The 19,758-nt window shown below is 40.0% G+C and overlaps 1 protein-coding gene across 3 annotated transcripts in view; it reads right to left on the bottom strand.

The window, feature by feature from the left end:
- fgf14 (fibroblast growth factor 14) overlaps positions 1–19,758 on the bottom strand; it is a 117,821-nt gene that overhangs the window by 19,886 nt on the left and 78,177 nt on the right. For all 3 annotated transcript variants that reach the window (XM_020633958.3, XM_065962104.1, XM_020633959.3), the window contains exons 2-3: positions 14,972–15,082; positions 12,781–12,884 (exon numbers count right to left, since the gene is read on the bottom strand). In XM_020633958.3, the coding sequence (XP_020489614.1) occupies positions 12,781–12,884; positions 14,972–15,082 (215 nt within the window). The remainder of the gene's footprint in view (positions 1–12,780; positions 12,885–14,971; positions 15,083–19,758) is intronic.

Below are 19,758 nucleotides of genomic sequence, written 5' to 3' on the forward strand. Positions count from 1 at the left end.
CAGATTTCTCAGAACTGTTTTTATCTGTGGAAAGCACTTTTCTTGCAGTTGCATTAGAGAAAACGTCTAATTATCCGGTGAAAAAAACTCAAATGCAGAGTCACTCAGTTAGAGGCTCATTAGTATCTCTAACCCTGTCTCAGAGAGCTCTAGAACGGGCGAGCTAATCAAGCACCTATCCAGGAGCTCGGTGACACAGCATGTGCTAGTAAAATATATAGTCGATATAGATATAAACCACTTGTTGGTGGCGGTTAGGACAAATGTGTTCGCATGGAGAGGACACCTATATACAACAGAAAAATGTGTGAGAAAGTGCAGATTTTCAACAGCTAAAATTACAAGTGGAAGCTTTCCCTTCCTGTGTGCATGTGAGTGTGTACTAGAAGGAACAGCCTTCAGAAGAGTATGCGTGGGTGTATCACACAGTAACTCCTCCTGACCTGCTAGCCTCTGCAGTGAAACTGTAGTGGAAGTACCGTTAACCACAAGATTGTACCGTAGAAACATTTACATAGAGGTCAGAGCTATTCTTAACAAAAGGAGTAAGATGCTTTTTTTTCATACAGAATAAATGCAAACTTATGCATAGGTTTATGATTTACTTCAGATTTATGTAGGGCTGCACTAATAAAATGCCCCTCTATGCAGATGATGCACTGACTCTTTTGCACATGTACATACAACTGAATTGGCAGATTTTTAGAGCTCCTCAAGTCGCTGTTGTGTTACCTAACTCCCAGTGTGAAGACACAGATGGAAACAGCAGAGAAGGGATTAGCTCAGATTTAAGAGAATGAATTTCCATGATTTACAACCTTTCTGTAAGAGCTCTCACTATATTGATTTTCACAACTCCAGGGGTGAAGCTTGATAAAATGTTACTTTCATTTCATGGGCGGAAATAGAAAAAGAAGGATCCTTGTAGAGAAAAGAGAAAAGTGTAGCAGTTACACCTGCAGGCAGGCAGGCAGAACACTGAAGGCTTTTTTGTCGCAGTATAACAACCTCAATCCTTTACACAAACACACCCAGCTGATTCAGCTATAGAGAAGAACTTGAACAGAATGGCAACCAGCAACCCCATGGGTATGACACAAAAGTCCTGCCATGATCAGCCATAACCCTTCCAGATGGTTTTATGAATCACTTCTTGATCCAAATAGTATCAGGGAAAAGTTGAAAGGAGGATAATTTGTAGAAATATTTATTTCATAGTTCCGAAGTTATTTTTATTCACTCCCTATGACAATTTGATTTGTGTTGCTTTACCCCTTGTTTTTTTGTTTTTTTTTTACAATGGAGGCATCATCAGAAAACTACCAGACTTCCATTGTAAAATGTTTTTTTTTTTCTTTTTAAAATGGACCAGAATGGTTTAACTGATTTCTGAAAAGTTATTATTTTAGTAAATCTCAAAAGTTGCAGGGTCTTTCCTGCTTGACAAAGACACGGTACACTTCCGATGATAGTAAATTTAGAAACATATGTGGCAAAGAAAGCTCAAATTCCAGAAAAAAATGTAAAGCCTAGCACTAACACTTACCATCATGACATTAGCATCTTAATATTTCGCTAAGCATGTTGTTGACAGATTAATATTTGCTGATAAACATTCGATATTACTAAGTTTAACATGCAGCTGATTGGGGTGTCATTACTTTTGACGTTTTCTTCAGTATTTTAAAAATTTTGGGGGGGCTTTTGCCTCCAAATAGAGAGTGGGCTGAGCAGGAAAATGAGGGAGAGCCTGATAATAACATAATATATATATAGGTTGTGTGATTTCTACAGGAGGTAAAGTCTACCTGAAGAATGAACTCTCACAAGATTCCAAGACCATCCAGACTGGCTGAGTGTTTAAACACCTAAACTGTAATAACAGAACAGGGATTACAGAGTGATCGCGTAGAGGACTGAAGCGCACAATCGGATGCCAGTTTGCCATTGACACCGAGGTTCCCGAGGACTACTTGTGGCTTTACGAACCCTTGTGTCTCGGCCCTCATGCTGCTCATTTGCACATAACTCTGCTCTTGAAGCAACAAGCACAAGTGTGCCATTTGTATTTGCATGATGCTTGACATTTACACAATGGGAAAGCAATTAGGCCAGAACTAGGGTCATTAATACAGTGAACAGACTAGATGTGTTTGCTCTGATAGCTACTTCAATATGTATTCATGGAGAAATGACAACCATGCCATCTGTATATCTACATATTAACATTTCCTCTCTAGGCATACAGAGGAACACAGACGGTGATCTGGTTCCCTTCTCCTAGCGCCTACTCTTCTTCTGTTTCTATTACATTTCTGCTTCGACATGGTGCAACACGTACTTACACTCACCAACAAAACATGCAAGAGAAAAATGTCACTTTGTTCATCACTAATGGTCTGAATATGAGCAGTCTAAAAGGGTCACTCTCTGAACATCCATTTTTCAAACAGGTTAAAAGTAAATACAGACTAAAGCACTGGGGGATAGGACAGCAACAGGGTGCTTATTATGAATAAATGTTGCCAATTCAAGGTAAAAGGAGTCATGCAGGATCAAAGGTTAAAAACAACAAAATAATGAATCAGTGAGTGACTAGCTGCTATAAAAAGAAAGTGGAAAGAGAGTCCTCACGCAGGAATGATTCATCTCTGCACGCTGAAACCACTAAAAACAACTCTTAAAGTGAAAGGTTGTTTCTTTGACAAGTGATGAAACACAAGGTAGCGGTTGCTTTGGAAAAAGTTATTGGTATTACGACCAAACAAATCACGACTGTTGCCTAAAGATATTGTTCTGGTGTCTAGCTGGAAAACATCTTAATTTCCTATAGGTATAAATAAACGAGTATGAATCGTGACACTACTATCAAATAGTGAGCATCCCCAACTCAGTAATCAGCACTGAACTATCTGCACAGATGTGAACATAATTGTTGCAATGACAGTAAGAGCTATCTCATACGATGGTTTAGTGAGTGAGAAGGGAAGAATGACGAGAGACTGCAGAAAACTGTGCATAGAGTACAATTTCATCATTTATACAGAATCAGTTATCCAAGGGAGAGGGAAAGTTTGCCAAAAGTGCTCTTTCACAAGTAAAGCCTGCGCATCAGAACACTCGCTCTGACGGAAATGTAATTGTAATATTGTATGGGGGTATTTCTGTTTGCATGGATTATTAACCACATTCTCACAGAGGACATTTTTGTTCGACGTAATGCCCTGGGTGGGAAACTGAAGAATCTGTGATTTTATACTGCTTTGTTCAAAACTGTCAATCGTTTAAATTTAGGGTAAATTGCAAATCATCATTTCACATTAGCCCATATTTCAAGTTTTAACAACATATTAATAACCCTATGCGAGAAGATAACAGCTGACATTAGCATTTTGGCACTTTCTAGCTAGTTTTGGCGTTAGTTAGGAAGTGGCTAAAAGCTAATATAGTTGTTTGGTATTGTGAGACAATACACAAGTAAATGTGTAAATTCCTAGCTACTGTAATGTTAACTAGGAATTATCTTCATAGCTGGAGTGAGGCAATAGTATTTTTAGCTAGGACAAGCATTAACCATAGCTAACAGGTTATCGTCTATGCTGTTTTATATCAAAATATAGCCAAACCTCCCTCCACATTTTGACAATAGCCACCAGCGAGGACTCTATGGCCCACCCACTCAAGCAAGCTGTGTCAAGAGACATTATAACAGATTGTTGTCGCAAGAGTAAAACTGAAAGAACACCAAAAGACTTTCCAAACCAAAAGAAGACTTTCTTTGGCCTAGAAGAAACAAGTAATCATTTAAAAAATATCTGATAATTCTGGCTTAATCAAATATTTAATTATATCTGGAAAATCCAGTACCTGTCTTCCAATGTAAGGACTATGGTAGGCAGGTTAAGGTTCCGTTATGGATATGAATTATGGATACAAGTTACCTACGGTTAGTCTCTTTAAAGGACATCACACAAAGGAGGAAAATGTGCTCTAATAAGAAATGAATTAAGTAATATACCTGTGCTTGATTTATAAAAAGGTTTTGTTGGATGGAGTGTAAAGTGGCTCCAAAGAGATAAATATGGGCACTAAGCAGAGGTTTACTGCATGGAACACTGATTACATTGACCAAAGCAGGGCTTTCCCTGCAAAACACGCCTGGGACTTCCCTCCTCTCTCTCCAAATTCACCTCCCACCCAGTCGATTGAGTGTTTGTATTTTTCCAGTCTCCTGCATTCCAATTATCTGTCAGCAGCACATATTGTACAGCTATCACTGCAGCCCCTATACCATACTGACTAGCCACTATGTGATTTTGGCTACTCCATTTTAATAGAGATATAGGGATTATCCCAGATGGATGAGGGATATTCAGGGTAAGCTCTGGCTGACAGATCGATACTTGGCTGATGGCCACCATGGTAGAAAGTCGGCCCACTCAGGGAAGAAAATACAGTTGGAACATGCATGCTTCTATGAAGATACAGACAATCAACTTTGAAGATGCAGAACATAGATTTCTGGCAGCTCACAGGGACTTGCAGAGGCTCTCAGATCAGCCAGCATGCACATGTAACCATGCAACTGGCCGTTAACAAAAACCACATTGTGCAGAACCACTGAAGCAAAAGCCCTAAAACTAAAGAAACATATCTATAGTAGTGGAGAAAGCTAAGAGAAGACAAAAGTCTATCTCAGCTCTTTTAAAAAACCTTTAATAACAGCCTGTCCCTTTTTTTGAGGAATGGTTCCAAAGTTCAGGATTTGTTTTAGGTTCCAGCTCAATTTGTGCATCATCTGTGTTTCAGTAGGGCAGCGCCATAAGATGAGCTTGATAACAATTCTTGAATTTGGATTATTTTACCCAATATGGATAGAACAGGAGGAGAAATGATGACTGGCAGTCGAATGGAAATAGTCTTCTATGCTTTTTACACTGCAGGTCACACCTACCCATTCACACCACATTCACATTATGATGGCAGTCTGCTTGGTGAATTGTCCATCACATTCATATGATGCTGACAGAGCAGTGGGAGAAATTCGCTGTTACGTGTCTTGCCCTAGGACACATCAGCATATTACTGCAGGAACTGGGGATCAAACCATAGACTCTCTGGTTGAGAGATGACCGACTCTACCACTGAGCCACAGTCTGGTCTGTCTTTTCCCCCCCGCTAGCATTTAAAGTTAAATAGGAATACAATGCTGTTTCCCACTGCAAAGGTGTGTTTAAAAAGTGAACTCTTGTTCTCCTCAAAAGAAGAGGAAATGATTCACCAAATACTGGTTACATTAGGTCGACTTTATAGATGGCAGCTCAGCTAGCAGCCCCTTCACCGGATATCCTGTGCATGATGAAGAGAGTTGTAGAGACACAGATTCTTGACCTGTCACTGCTTTATTCAGTGATTGTAATGAAAATGTTCTTTGATAGAAAGAGGCATTTGAAGATAGTTCATGTCCCATTAAAAACCTTGTACAGAAGGAATCATAATAAATAATTATAAGAATATAACATGATACAAACATTAAGTTTTTTGCAAAAATAAAGGCATTTAGTGAAAACTTCTGATTTGGCCGATTGGTCTGCAAGTGAAAGATGGGATCAGAAAGACTAAGAGAAGTATTTGTTCCAGAATAAGTTGCCCCTTAACAAACAAATACTTGATTCTTAAATCAAATCTACTACCAGCACAAAGACACAATGCATCAGAATATATTTGGCATTTAAGAATACGCCAAGACATCACTTTGAAAAGTTGATTGTAAAGTCTATATAAAGTATGATTGATCTTTAGTCTGCCGGTAGCCAAGAAGCTAACAAATGAGGCACTGATAGTGAAGAATGAAAGAAGTTGCTGATGCCAATCAGCTAATGCAAGCCCAACTTCAGTGCACTGTCTGAACCTTCTTTCTTCTATACAGTACATATACTACTTAAGAAAACTTTGCAGCAGTCTCACTGAAATTCATTTGCAAGATAGAGACAGGATGAAAAAGTAAGATGATGTAACGAGCATCAAAGCAAAAACATCCGATTTGAATTTAAAAGCCTCTCTACTATTGCTAAATGTTAAGTACACAAACATGGCACGCTAACAGAGAACTTCTGATCTTAGAGCATAAAGAGACTTTTCATGATCCTTTACGATAGTCCTGATATTCCTCCAACCACATTCAGTCACTTTACTGATATACTGCATATCATAAATATGTGATGTAAACCTGTGGTTCAGAAAACAGCCGCACTTGCCAACTCTTAATTGCTTTAAATAAACAGGGGAATAACAGAGTGATTGAGGAAGAGGGGGAGATGAGATATTAATAGACCTCTAGTTGATGACCTGGAAAGAGATAGAGGACAAATCAGCCATTTAGTGTATATATGATTTATTGTTCAGAGAGGCATAATCCCCAGAGGTAAGGATAAACAAACTGTGGAGGACTCCCTGTTTTATGATGGGAAACTCCTAAGTGGCAACCTCATGGGCTGAGGAATTAAGCCAAGTCTGGAAGAACAAAACAAACTGCAGTTCCTCAGGGGGCCACTTGAGGCTGGCTCCAAAAAGAAGTCAATCGCCATTCATCCATTTACTATTAAAAAATGTAAATGTCGGTTTATTGGGTTAAAGTAATGCATAATTGGGGTCCTGGTCGAAGTGACATGTGGGTGCTGTTAGCTATCCTACCGAGCATAGTCAGTCACTAAACTTCACCTTTCAGGTTATTTGAGAGTCCATCTTAGCTTAGTCCTTAGAAGAGAATAACAGGAGTGATATTAAAAACCTGAAGGACTGCACTGTCTATTCTTAGCTCCTCTTGGCCCCGACCAACAGTTCACCGGATCAGCTTTGACACCTACCTCAGACCTTGTTGTTTATTAATGCATGAAGCTGCTCTCCTTCCAGCACTTATGACCACCACACCCCTCCCTGACTCTGACACTGCATTAAAGGCAGGAGAGAGCAACACTTTAGGAATAATGAGGCTCCCCCCTACCTCAACTCTGAGCCTGACACTCCTCTGGAGGCAAAATAATCTGAGTAATTACTATAGGTATCAGAGAAATGTAGCGTTGTGAAAATATTACGGTCACGGTTATCGGCTGTGAGGAATATTGTATTTCTAGATATCTTCACAGTGGTTGCTATGCTTTCCCATCATTTAATCCTGTTGAATTTGTAGTTTTAAAAGGAAACCATGTGTGTTTAAAGTATTTTTTACAGTTGTACTTCACATCTAAAAGCTGTATTTGCTTTCATTAAAGATGGGATGCCTTGATGCTCCACCTTTACTTTTAATCATTGAACGACCATCAAACTGTGAAAAAGATAATTTCCTAACATGGCAGGTTAGGAATCAACACTAATAATGATCACACAGTCATTTGTTGGACACAATTGTTTAGTGTGCTGAATAATCTTTTTGCCTCTTAGCCTTAATTTGACAGGAAGGCTGAAAAGATACAAGAAGAAGAGAGTGTGTGTGTGTGTGTGTGTGTGTGTGTGGGGGGGGGGGGGGGGGGGGGGGGGGGTCAAGGCCAGACATTGAACAAGCAACCAGTGCATCAAGGACAATGACCTCATGGACATGAAACACCTGCTCTACCAACTGAGCTAACCAGCCAGCAACCCCAATCTTTTTTTTCTTAAGTGACATCACAACACTTTATCCTAGGTCACCCCATAAAGGGTTGGACAGGGCAAGAAAGAATAGAAATGTAAATCCAAGACTTTCTGTGAAATATATATGCAATCTCATCAAAAGTACAAACCAGGCAAGCAGAAAATTGCTTACTTGATAACCAGCCAGAAACGTGAAGGGGCTTGTGAGGGAAAATAACTTATCAAGCTAGTGTTATCAGCTAGCATACAGCTCTTTACAGGTCTTTAAGTAACATCTCTGCTCTTTTCAACCTCCTAGTTATGCTGTCCCTCAAATGGAAAGCAGTTTGGGGCAACACAAATTCTGGGTGTCAAAGTTAGCCAAAGATTGGCAGGATTACTTTGGATTTTCTTTGCTGATATTGAATTCTCTTTTCATTCTTGTGGGACCAGATGTTATCCCAGACCAGCCAATCAGCAATACTTACTATTCCAAGGCAAGGGTTGAACATATGTTCATACATTATACCTGAAAATTAGGAAATCAGGGAGATTTGGGGAAAAGTGGCTTTTCCCCAGCAACCCTGTCCCCAAATAACCCTAAATCTCAGAGAGAAAACACCCAAGATAAACGGAATTGAAAGAAAAATTAAATTTAATGGCACACTGTCTCGCACTTTGGAGGCACCACAATTTCCCAGTTTGGGATCAATAAAGTAAATCTATCTATCTATCTATCTATCTATCTATCTATCTATTATTTCTTCTTTGGACCCATTTTGGACATTCATGGCGGCAAGCTATAAGCGAAGCAATCAGAGCTGCTGAGCAGCCGCATCAAGGAGTGAAGCACACAAGACTGGGTAGATACTGGGGAGAACCAATTGGGCATACAGCGGGAGAAAGGGTTAAAAATACTGTAGGGAGAGGTCTGATAGAGAAATACAACGTCTCATTTTTTAAAAATTGAATAGCCATTTCTTATAAACAAAATAGAGAAAAGCTTAAAATTGATAGAAATACATTTCCACACAAACACATTTCAGTTTGATATCTCATGAAAGGGACACTGTGCTGCTACCTTTCCTATGCCAGACATTTGGTTTTTCACCATAAAGTGACCAATTGGGATCAGTATATAAAAAATGAAAGGTCTTCTGCTTCCCCCTCAGAGTCTTACTTAGACATCTCAAACATACAGGGCTGCAATACCCTGACTGTCACATGCACCACTGTTGTAGGAAAAGCCAGAGAGATGTCAATCAAAACCAAAGAAACCATGGAGATGTCAGTCAAAACCTGATCTGCCATGCCTATAGAGTCTGAAGAGAAATGGTCACAGCATCAAAGTGAGCAGTTTTTAACCCTTTTTTTTATAGTTATGAATATCTATTTTCACTAAGATTGGTTGGTGCTTAAATGCTGAATTGGATACCACATATGCATTTTAATAGTTCAAATCAAATCAGATGTTTTAACAATGAAAGGTCATTTCAATATCATGTGGAACTGAATTCTCCATCCATGAAATGCCAAGTCTTTGCAAGACATCTGAAAATAAAAGTAATGGAGCAAAGGGCATCCATGGGAGGGTTTGCCTAATAGGCAGAATATCATAGAGCAGCATTTTGAAAGGGCCTTGGAGTTTAACGGCAAAAAAAGAGTTGGTGGGAAAATATCAAATTCCTTCTCCAGGGAGACTTGAGCCTTCTGGAAAGACTCTGTTTTCACACAAATGACCTCTGAATAAGCTGCTCTTTTCTATTCCTCCCTGTGCACAGCCTCCATGCACTTTCATTTTCATACTGATGAAAGCTCAGGGAGCCCTCACATCCAGCCTCTTGGACTTTTCATACATCCTGAATCGAACACTACAGGAAACTTGGACTACTGACGATGCCGCCACTAACAAGTGAGGCAAAAGCCACCGCGCTCGCTCCAGATTGCTCTCAAGGATTTCACTCTGAAAAAAGGGACCACTCAAGTGATGTGGCAAGTCAATTTGACAATCATGAAAGGTAGCAGACTCCTGATAAAGAAAAGACTGCAGTGAGAGACTCCAGCGATGTGAGGGAAAGGGGGGAACTAGCTCTAAAGAAAATCAGCCAACCATGAAATGCTCAACCATTTCACTTGAGAGATGGTTGGAGGATGTATGCAGCAGGAAAGAAAAAAACAGCAACAAAACCAGCACTATAGGGAGTTGCATTCTCTGGCAGCATTATTTCATCATGTGTAACAAAATTACACAATCCAACACTTCCTTGTTTGCTTTTAGGCATTTAATATCCGCGTCCCCACAGAATAATTAAGCTTTTTTATGTTTTCTCTCATTTGAATTGTCTGTTTTTAACATAAAGAGTTACGATTATCTAGAGACGTATTCAAGTTCCGTTTCCGCTACCGCCCTCAACAAGCTAAGAGAATTCCTTTTCTTTTCCCTTAATACATTTCAGAAGAAGTGCCTGATCCAGAGTGCAGCCTGCAGGAGGAGAAATTAGCTGGGAGTTTATTGGCTCAGATACAAAAGGAGCAGATTAAAAAGGGGTGAGATGATTGAACTCTCCTTTATTCCGTGGTGTGTCCTTTGTGCCTGGCTGCACACTCACTTTGATGCTATCTCTGTCATTCGAGCTGCTCGCTGCGCCTTTGGGTTCCTCGCACAAAAGAATATGATGCACTACCAGAGGCCTTGAATGGGCTTTCCATCTATTCTCCTGAAAGAGTGGGACTTTCCTTTTCATTCACTTCATTTGTTAAAAAAAAAAAATGCATTTAATTTATTTTCAAAGTACACCATCCCAGTAAAAGCCTTGGTGATTAATTTAATAAAGGGATAGAAAAACTGACCAAGTGAATCCCAGTTAAGAAAAAGGATCAGTTTTTTGGGAAATGAGGCCATATTGAAAAAGTATTTTTTTGTTCACTGATAAAAACAGGTTGTTTTCTGCACACTTCTTCTATAAGATGTGTTCTGAGCAACATGTTGTTCAGCATTAATGCAAGCTTCAAAGTACTTTCTGAAATGTAATTGCACTGTAATCAAATACTCTTAATGGTTAGAAAAGGTTGATACCGACAAGCGAAGGAGCAGAGTGCTAATGGGCGGAATGCTGGTACCTTGCCTACAGAGGAGAGAAGAGGCAGAAAAGAAGGGGGAGGATGAGGAACATCTCACAAGGCTGCCATTACCGAAGTAATTCTCACACTAAGGAGCAAAAAAAAGAGACCTGTGAGTGGGTGGCTGGATAGTTGAGGTCTGATCAGAACCTCCATTAGCACAGAAATAAGCTGCAAAGAGAGCTGTGTGAAGAGGAGAGCAGGGCAAATGGGGCTGAAGGAAAGTATCGCACCGACCAGGCTCAACAAGGCCCAATTTCCAGTATTTATGACTGAGCACATGTCCATCATCGACTAGTGGACAAAACAACATAAATACTTCTGAGATAGGTTTTAAGAGAAACTTTAAGAGAAGCAGTAAAAGCACTGCCGCCAAAAAGGGAGAGATTCATGTAAGTTTGAATATCAGTTAGCAGGGGGGTCGTCAAGGCCAGGGTGTCCAAGGTCACCTTAGACATCCAATGAGCCACCCCATAGTTCTCAACAATGATTGGCCTGATCAGAGGTCGGACTTATGTATTGCTCAACTGTTTGGGCTGTGTTACTTGTAGCTTTCCTTTGCATTTCAATGTGTTGCTGGTCGCTTTGCCATCTTTTGATTGTAACATGTTTCATGTGTTTATTTATGTATGCTCTTTTTCTGTTACTCCCCATGAATTGTTCACATTTTCTTTCTTTATTCATCCGTCACCTTTTGATTTTTTTATTGTTTTGATTAAGTCAATTGATTTTACAACAGTTTTATTGATTTGCTTAAGTCAAGCGGTTTTCTAGGAAATACAATGATTAAAATTGAATGATCAGTTGAATAATTAAAGTGTTTCTTGCTTTATATGCATTCAATTCTAAATTATCATTTCCAGTTGTGCTGATCTTTGTGTCTGCAAGGGAAAACGAGTGTATGCAATCAACAATTTGCACAAACTAGGTTGTTGTTTGTGATATGCAGCATATTGCACCCATGGAATATATTAATTCATAATCCCTGCTGTGCAGCCCCTTAACTAAATCCATAGGCTTCTAGGTCAATCCTCCTCAAGTGAATTTTCATTTCATGGCTTAAGTCAAGCGGTTGTTATGTATTAGAGAACTCCAGCTGAATATGGGCACGCTGTAAAGTAAGAGAAGAAGACCCTCTAAACCTCGGAGGTAATGAATGAAGAAAAAATTTGAGCTCCGAGCTCTGCGGATTAGGAACACGGGGACAGCAGAGGGGATGAGAGACAGTGAGTCTGATGGACTCCTGTCTGGAAGAGGAGCACTTCTCCCAGTGTTCCTCCTGCTGATTGATCTGAATGAAAGGGGGAGGATGGAGTGGAGGAGAGAGACTATAGAAGCTCTATCTGTGTCTTATCACCCCCTCGGCTGTCTAGCAACCAGGAGCCAAGTCATTTTTTGATGAGAGGAGCTCAATACAGTAGTTGACTTGATGAAAAAAAAAGAAAAAAAAAAAGATGGAAATTCCTCAGAAGCCCAGTCTGCATCTCATTTATGTAAGGTATACATTATGCCAAACATGTGTCAGAGCATCACAGCAATTCCCAGGACTAAACATTTGCAGTATATTGGATAGGATAACAGCATGAAAGCAGAGGCGGGCATGGATAGCAGAAGATGTGAATATGTCACTGGGTGTAAATGGTTTATATGTGTGGAAAGCAAACTCAGGGGGGGATTTAACCCGGTGAATTTCAACATGCATGCAAGAATTTCTGCTTCATGAGCTCTATAACCTACGGTGGAATGCAATTATCCTGGTGAAAATGTGGTAAATATCTGAGGCATGTTCAGAGCCCCTTATTGGTAATGGTGTCGTGTGTGTGTCATTAAAAATGGATGTATGTGTCTTCATCTGTATCTGAATCTCTCTATTCATAAGAACCCCACATAGTTCTGTCAAAACATTGTATCGAATTGGAATAAATATCAGATCATGTATTATGCATGTGTGTTATGCTGCTTTTTTTGTTTGCACTTGACATTCTGACGAACATTTTCAAAACATTTCAGATATTTTCGACAGCATGAAGAGAAGAAATTGGGGGTGCTTACTGATGTGTACACAAGGCCCTCCCCGTTCATGGCGATGTATAACCCTGTCTTCACGGACTGAATGGCGACAACTCTGAGGCCCACAGGAATAAGGTTGAACAAAGCTGAAAAACAAATTGGAGAAGGACACACACAGACATACATAAAATATTACCGAACCAAATAAGATAGATCAAACAATTAGATGGACATTCAACATATTGGAAAAAGAAGATAAATCAATAATCTCCTACATAGTTCATCATCTAAATGTAAGCTGTCCATTTGTAACGCTTCACTAAGCAAGGCTAATACAATAGCTTGTTTGTAATCTCTGAAAAAACCACAGTATGGATGCTGAACATGACTAGCCTAGCATGGCCATGGCCACCCAGCACTACCTGAGTAGTCGCTGTAATTAACGCTACCAGCGGTGCATGGCAGATTTAATAGTCCCTTTTGTTGTTGTAGCAGACTCCTTGGGCCTAGTAGGTAATGGCTATTGTTTGAACTGGTGAGAAACAACAGGGCTGGCCTGCCTGTGACATTAAGTGTGTGTATATTGGAGACTTAAAGGCGCAAAACGGCCTCAGATGACCCTGTAAGTAATTGGTATTGGCAGGTTTGGAGCCAAGGGGAAGGTTGAGAGAACCGATGCGTCACCTTGCTTTTTTTGGTGGCTTTTGGCCAATTTAAAAAAAAAACATTCAACTAAATGTTTGGCGCTCTGTCCCAGCACTTGATTTTATCTTACATATTTAATGATATGACACATCATTTGTGCACCCTATACTGTATGTATTGCCTTGTGTTTCAATAAGCCCCCTCAGCCTATTAGACAAAATGTGCCACATCTCCTCATGCTGACAGGAGTAAGTGACACAATGCAGAGTGTCAGGATAGAGTTAGCACCAAGCACTGGAATCAAATTAACCACCTAGCCTGGAGCGTTAGAGGAGCAGTGCCAGAACAAGCTAATAATACCCCTTTCTTCCTCTTAAGCCCAGTGTTTCTTGGTCCACTTTCCCTGCCAGAGAGGAAGATAAAGCTGTAAGAGGACTTTTGTGCTCCAAAGGCTGAAAAATTAAGGGAAGGTATTGGCCTGAAGGTTAAAGAAACTAGACAGACAGATTGCTGAATTTGTTACCTTGGGGTAAAGTCTAGACCAGGACATGAGCAAGGCGCTTTCTTAAAACAATATGTGTCAACAAGAAAGCTATACCAGTTGAAATGACTGAGTAGAAGAGGATGTAGCCATTGTATCATCAAATAGTGTTTTGCAAACCTCCCCTTTGAAGGCTTAAGTGCCCTTTTTTGGCATCAGCGGTTGCCGTCTTGGATTTTTGGAAGCAGAAATGATCATAATAGGATGAGACGTTTAATATGAATTGCTACGTCTCTGTCTTGGTTTACAGGACACAGGATGTTGTAGCAACCAGTATATCACAGGAAGCCGCACCCTTACTTATACCCTGCTTTATCACCTTTTCTACTTTTAAATGGGACCATCATTTACTAAATGAAAGTCATGCAGTATTGAAGAAGTCTTGAAGCTGGGGATTGAGACCATACACTTGTTAAAAATATTATTACTGTGGTGATAAATTGACTGTGAAGTAGGCCTGTTATCCCAGTTGTTCTATATAAGCAGTATTCTTTCAACCACTGACTTCTCCCCCTGCTGGTCATTAGACACAATGCAGGCTTTAGACTAGGGGTATATCCATACATTTTTGGCTAGGGTGGCCCACCTGGGGCACTGACTTATGCAGGGGTGACATGAGGTGTGTGTGATCACACTGTGAATGGCATCAACGTATTCTATATATGTACAAGCAGCTTATTGCAACACAGCTAAACTAGTTGATTTTAATATAAGTCCCGCCTCTGAAAAAGGCAAAAAGCCAGTCAAAGTTTAGGATTTAGGGGTTGGACCTTGGGTGGCCAGTCAGATTTCGAGGTGGGGCCAGGCCACCCCAACAAGCCTGTGGATACACACCCCTGCTTTAGACACTCTGGCATTTTAAAAGCTGAGTCAATATCTTCTTCTTACATAGAGTCTATGACCTGTTCCAGTTACTCGATTGCTGTCTTCTCTACTAAAAGTGGATTCACATTCCAAAAGTCTTTTGTTCGCAGTTCGTCAAATGTTTCCAGACACCTGTCAAATATCTGATCTAAAAGGGCAACAGACACTGTCAAAGTTACTCACAGGAATTACTGCTGTCATCCTTGGTCCCATCAAGAGAGCCATCGGGGTTCATTTGCAAGTAGTATCCCTGCCTGCAATATAACCTGGTCACTATACCCTTGAGCTGGGGATCTGCAGGAGGGAGAGAGAAAGAAGAGAGAAACATTAGCAATTGGCAACATGCAGACAAGATGTGAGTGACAATGTACTTTTTAAAGACAGAAAATGTTGTTTTTTTTTCTGAATGCTGACACCACACAGAACTATTTTACTACTTGGTGACTCCTGTTGTGTTTTCACAAGCAAATCCCAAAGCCAACTTCCCGGGCACATAAGCCCTGCCCCACTCAGAGATAGGCCATCCAATTATAGGCTGCAGAATTAATCTGTGGTTGCCTGACTCCAATAATGAACCCAACAGCACCCTCTCTGGGTATTCAGTGTGCAGGATGTGAAAGCGTCTGAGCTCTGTCACCTTTTAGCTGACCCAAAAGGGGGAATTAGCCTCATAAATCTATGATAAATAACTCACTGCTGCGGCTGAATTTGAGCAACACTGCAGCTTACAGTATCTTGTATTGTGCTGTTTTTGTGAGTTTTTCAGAACATATAAGAAAGTGGAAAAGAAAGACATAGAAAGCTGTAAAAGGACACATTTGAATAAGCTTTGGCGTTTCTGCACATTGGGATGTCTCCAGAAAAGATATTGCTCATGCTCAAGCCATGAGACAATATTTCAACATCTATACATGTGTGTGTACCTGTGTGTGAACCTGTGTGGCCGGATGACCACTGGGGTCACACACCATCCACATTATTCTCATTGTAGAGACAGCCATCACACCGGATTTCATCCTAAGAAAGCCCCTGGGAGGTGAACAATGAACTTTACATGGGCTTTAACCGTGATCCTCGCAAGCTTCAGTATGTGTGTGTTTGTGCGTGGGTGTCAGAGAGAGAGACAAAGAGGGGAACGCGAGAGAGCCAGCATGGCCACAGAGGAGGACTCGAGAGGTCTTGCTGAGGGCACCAGAAGATTTTTTTTTTTCTCCTGCCCGTGTACAGCTAAACACAGTCTCTTCTGAATTGGCTCTGTTCTGTCGGGGGATGGCATTCGGTGGCTCTGAGACCTTTTACCTGCTGCCTGAAAAGAGGAGAAAATGCTTCTCTGCTGGTGTCACCGAGCAATATGTCCCAGCTAGAATGGTATTCTGCAGAGCCGCTTTGTTGCCTCACCCTAGCAATGAAAAAGTGGCTAAGGCAGAGTATGCTGAAAGGATGGTGGCAGTTATATCTGTCACCATATCAGGAAAAAAAAATCTAAGTAAAGACAAATCTGCATCAGACAGATGTCCCTTTTTTTTATTGAAGGTGTTTTATGAAGTGATACACTGATAGATTCTTTTATCTTTGAAGAGGAAATATTTGGCTTCCCTTCATTTCTATGGTGTTGTTACCCTTCAGATTCATCTTAGGGCCAAAACGAACTAATCTGGAAACCATACAAACCTTTAAGATCATATTGTATTTTTTCTAGCAGCCATTATCCGTACCCTCCTGTCACAACCACTTCTATAGCGTCAGAATAAAACTAATTGTGACGGTTGTTCAGGTTATGTTCAACATTTAAGTTTTATCTTCTAAGTCAAGAAACATGCTCGATAAATTATGCTGAATCTGAATTTTAGTTCAGAACTGCATCCTCGCCTAGTAGCCTCATGCTAAGCTACATGTTCCATTGCTCTGATGAGTTGGAGCTTCCAAGGCATTCTTTTTCTGTGCCTGTTGAATATGCCATTTGGAAATGACATATTCAACAACAACAAAAACTGAGTGGTTCCGAACTAATTCACACAAGCATACTGCTGTAGCAGTGCTGGCTACATAATTAACTAGCTAACATAAAAATGTTCTTTGTGGTTTAGTTAATCTTGGGGGGTGGGGGTTGGGCGGGTAAATTGATTTACTAAGAGAAGTAGCCCATTTTTGTTAAAGTCAGCCATTATAAAAATAAAATGTGCAAGAGTGCATATGCAAGAGTAGACCTGCATGTCACTTTTTATAACACAGGGTGTTTATCCTTTGCTAAATGGGCCTAAAGAAAACATTTGGTACATAAATTAAGAGTAAACCTTCCTCTTTATGCACCACTGGTTCAAACTGACTGATCCATCTTCTTAATGTTTTTGTATTTCATCAGACACAAGAGACTGTTCTCAAGCAATACAGGACATGTCATAGCTGGGGGGGAAACAAGACTTTAAATGCATTACTACCTTTTTTGTTGCACCTTCAACATCAACCTATTATTACTCTGTCTGTCAGCCACTATAATGGGAAATATGGTAACATAATAATGGCGAAATGCATTCATTAATTATCCCAAAACACATGAACAGCTATGAATGAGATACGATAGAACAAAACCTCAGGAATAATCAAATATTTCTGCAATCTAGAGGTGTGAAGTTTGCAGCACAGGAATGCAGGAGAGATAAAAAAACACCCCTGCACACAAACACCAGCGTTACACACCATTTCACATGAATATTTAATGACTACATAATTCCCCGGGGGACATACTGTTGTGCGGACACCTGAGGTTTGTTAACCTGCGATCGATTAATGACTTTGATCAGAAGCATTTAAACAATGTGCGGATGTGAGGAGAGATTGATTCTGAAGACAGATCCATGGGGGGCAATCTGTAATCATTAAAACTGTGTAACTGGTTGCTGGCTGTGTGACTATACTCCCTCTTTATGTTTGTGTGTTTGGAGGTGAACTTGGCTCCACCATCATGCTATAAATCATGTGATGTTGGCTGTGATCCCTGGGGCGAGACAGCCAGTACATCACTCACACACACACACACACACACTCACATTTTTCTCCTGCTAGTTTGAAGATTTTATAATTCAGAGAAGCAAATGACGCGAGATGAAATCTATGGAATTTGAGACGATTTGTCAAATGGGACTTAAAGTGGACAAAATTAAATATAGTTTTGATTTAACATGTTTCAGTAATTCACAGTTGACTAACAAAGTTTGATTGAAAAATCCTGAATTCAGCGCGTTATTTATGAGCGACAGTTTCACATCAGACATTCAGAGTGACATAATGGCTTTGGCAACTTATTAATGCAACTCATGCTGAAGGTCAAACTTACTCATGTGCAATGGGTAAAATGTTTCGTCTGTGCGTCTGCAGGTTGTGTATAAGATAAGTTGTCCATTTGGTTTAGCGAACATTGTATTTGTTTGTTTTAAAGATTTAGATTAGGCATTTTGGCTGGGACAATTTTGTGTGAGTGTGTGTGGGGGGGTGGGGTGGGTGGAGTAACCATATTTGGAAAGCGGTGTGCTCTGAAGTCATCGTGGTAGCAGCTTGTCAATCACAGGTAGCCACGCCCTGAATCACACTCTCCTTTGTCTTAATTTTTACTCAAAATTGGAACTGAAATTTGTAAAAATTAACATTATGCTACATTAAAGAAGACTTGAAACTAGAGAATGAGAACATACGCTCATTACTTAAGTGAGAAATTAACTGCAAAATGAGTCATTTCCTGCTCTGGTCTGGTTTCAGACTTTTTGCAGCAAGTCAAGTCGCCCCCTGCTGACCATTAGAAAGAAAGGCCACTATGACCGTTTATTGTAAATAAATAAAGCATTTTTTAACCTTCACTTTTAAAATAACAGTTTCAATCATAAGCTTAATATTTTTGTGATTAATACTATTTGTTTTGAAGCAGCAGAGTCTATAGCAGTGGTTCTCAAATGGTCTAGCCTCAGGACCCACTACCAACTTCCCTGTGAAAATTGCGACCGAAATTTTAGATACTATTTAACTAATCAGATAGACCCAGTTGAGAACCACTGGACTAGAGTACATATTTTTACTTTTCTTCAAGTTCTACAGTATGTAGAATCCACCACCAGGGGGCTCTCAATCAAAACTACAATAACAAAAGATGATGTCGAGGCTGGCGGAGAATCATGGGAGTTCTCTTTGCTACATTATTAACACCTACTTTCCCCCTGATTTTAATGTACTTCAGTTATATGCCGATGATGCCATAATGATAGTTTGTACGATGATTACTCAATGAGTGACATATGTCTGTAGTGCAACCTGATTGGTTCAGGCGAGTGATCCAATCAGTCTCTCATTTTGTGTTATGAAATAATTAGATGAAGGTCTCTGCTCTGCAACATTTTTTTTGAAACATTTCCCAAACTGAAAGTGCAGAAGACAGAGCGTGGGAGTTCTACACCACTTTTCATTGACACTCGTATTTCTGGGGCTCTACTTGTGCAATATTTAGTATTTGAGGCAGTTTAATAAGATGAAAGACAACAATAGCAAGATAGTTATCTTCTGAAAATATGACAAAGATAATATGAGAATGGAAGGATAGATATCTTGGATGAAAAGATAAGAAGTGAGGTTGGACTGACGGAGCGTTTTCACTTCTGACAAGCTTGATATGGTGAATGCATTCTTAAAAATTCAAGACGGCTTTGAGATATATAGTCTCGGTGGAATTCCTCAAGTCGAGAAGGTCCTTGATTCATTTTGTCCTTATTCTTTCGTAGCTCATTGTCTTTCTGTCTCTGTCTCTATCTCTTTGTGTGTCTGAATGTTCTGTCTCACGATAAGCAATGCTGTTTATCACCGCTGGAATACTCAGCCTGTACTGCAGTTTAGACTCTCCCAGCCTCTCTGGTATTAGTTTTTACAACAGAAGCAAAATATGTTTCTAAATGACATTTTTTTTTGGGTTTCTAGGGAAACAGAGTTGT

Source organism: Labrus bergylta, chromosome 13, assembly GCF_963930695.1.
Source record: "Labrus bergylta chromosome 13, fLabBer1.1, whole genome shotgun sequence".
Classification (NCBI taxonomy): domain Eukaryota; kingdom Metazoa; phylum Chordata; class Actinopteri; order Labriformes; family Labridae; genus Labrus; species Labrus bergylta.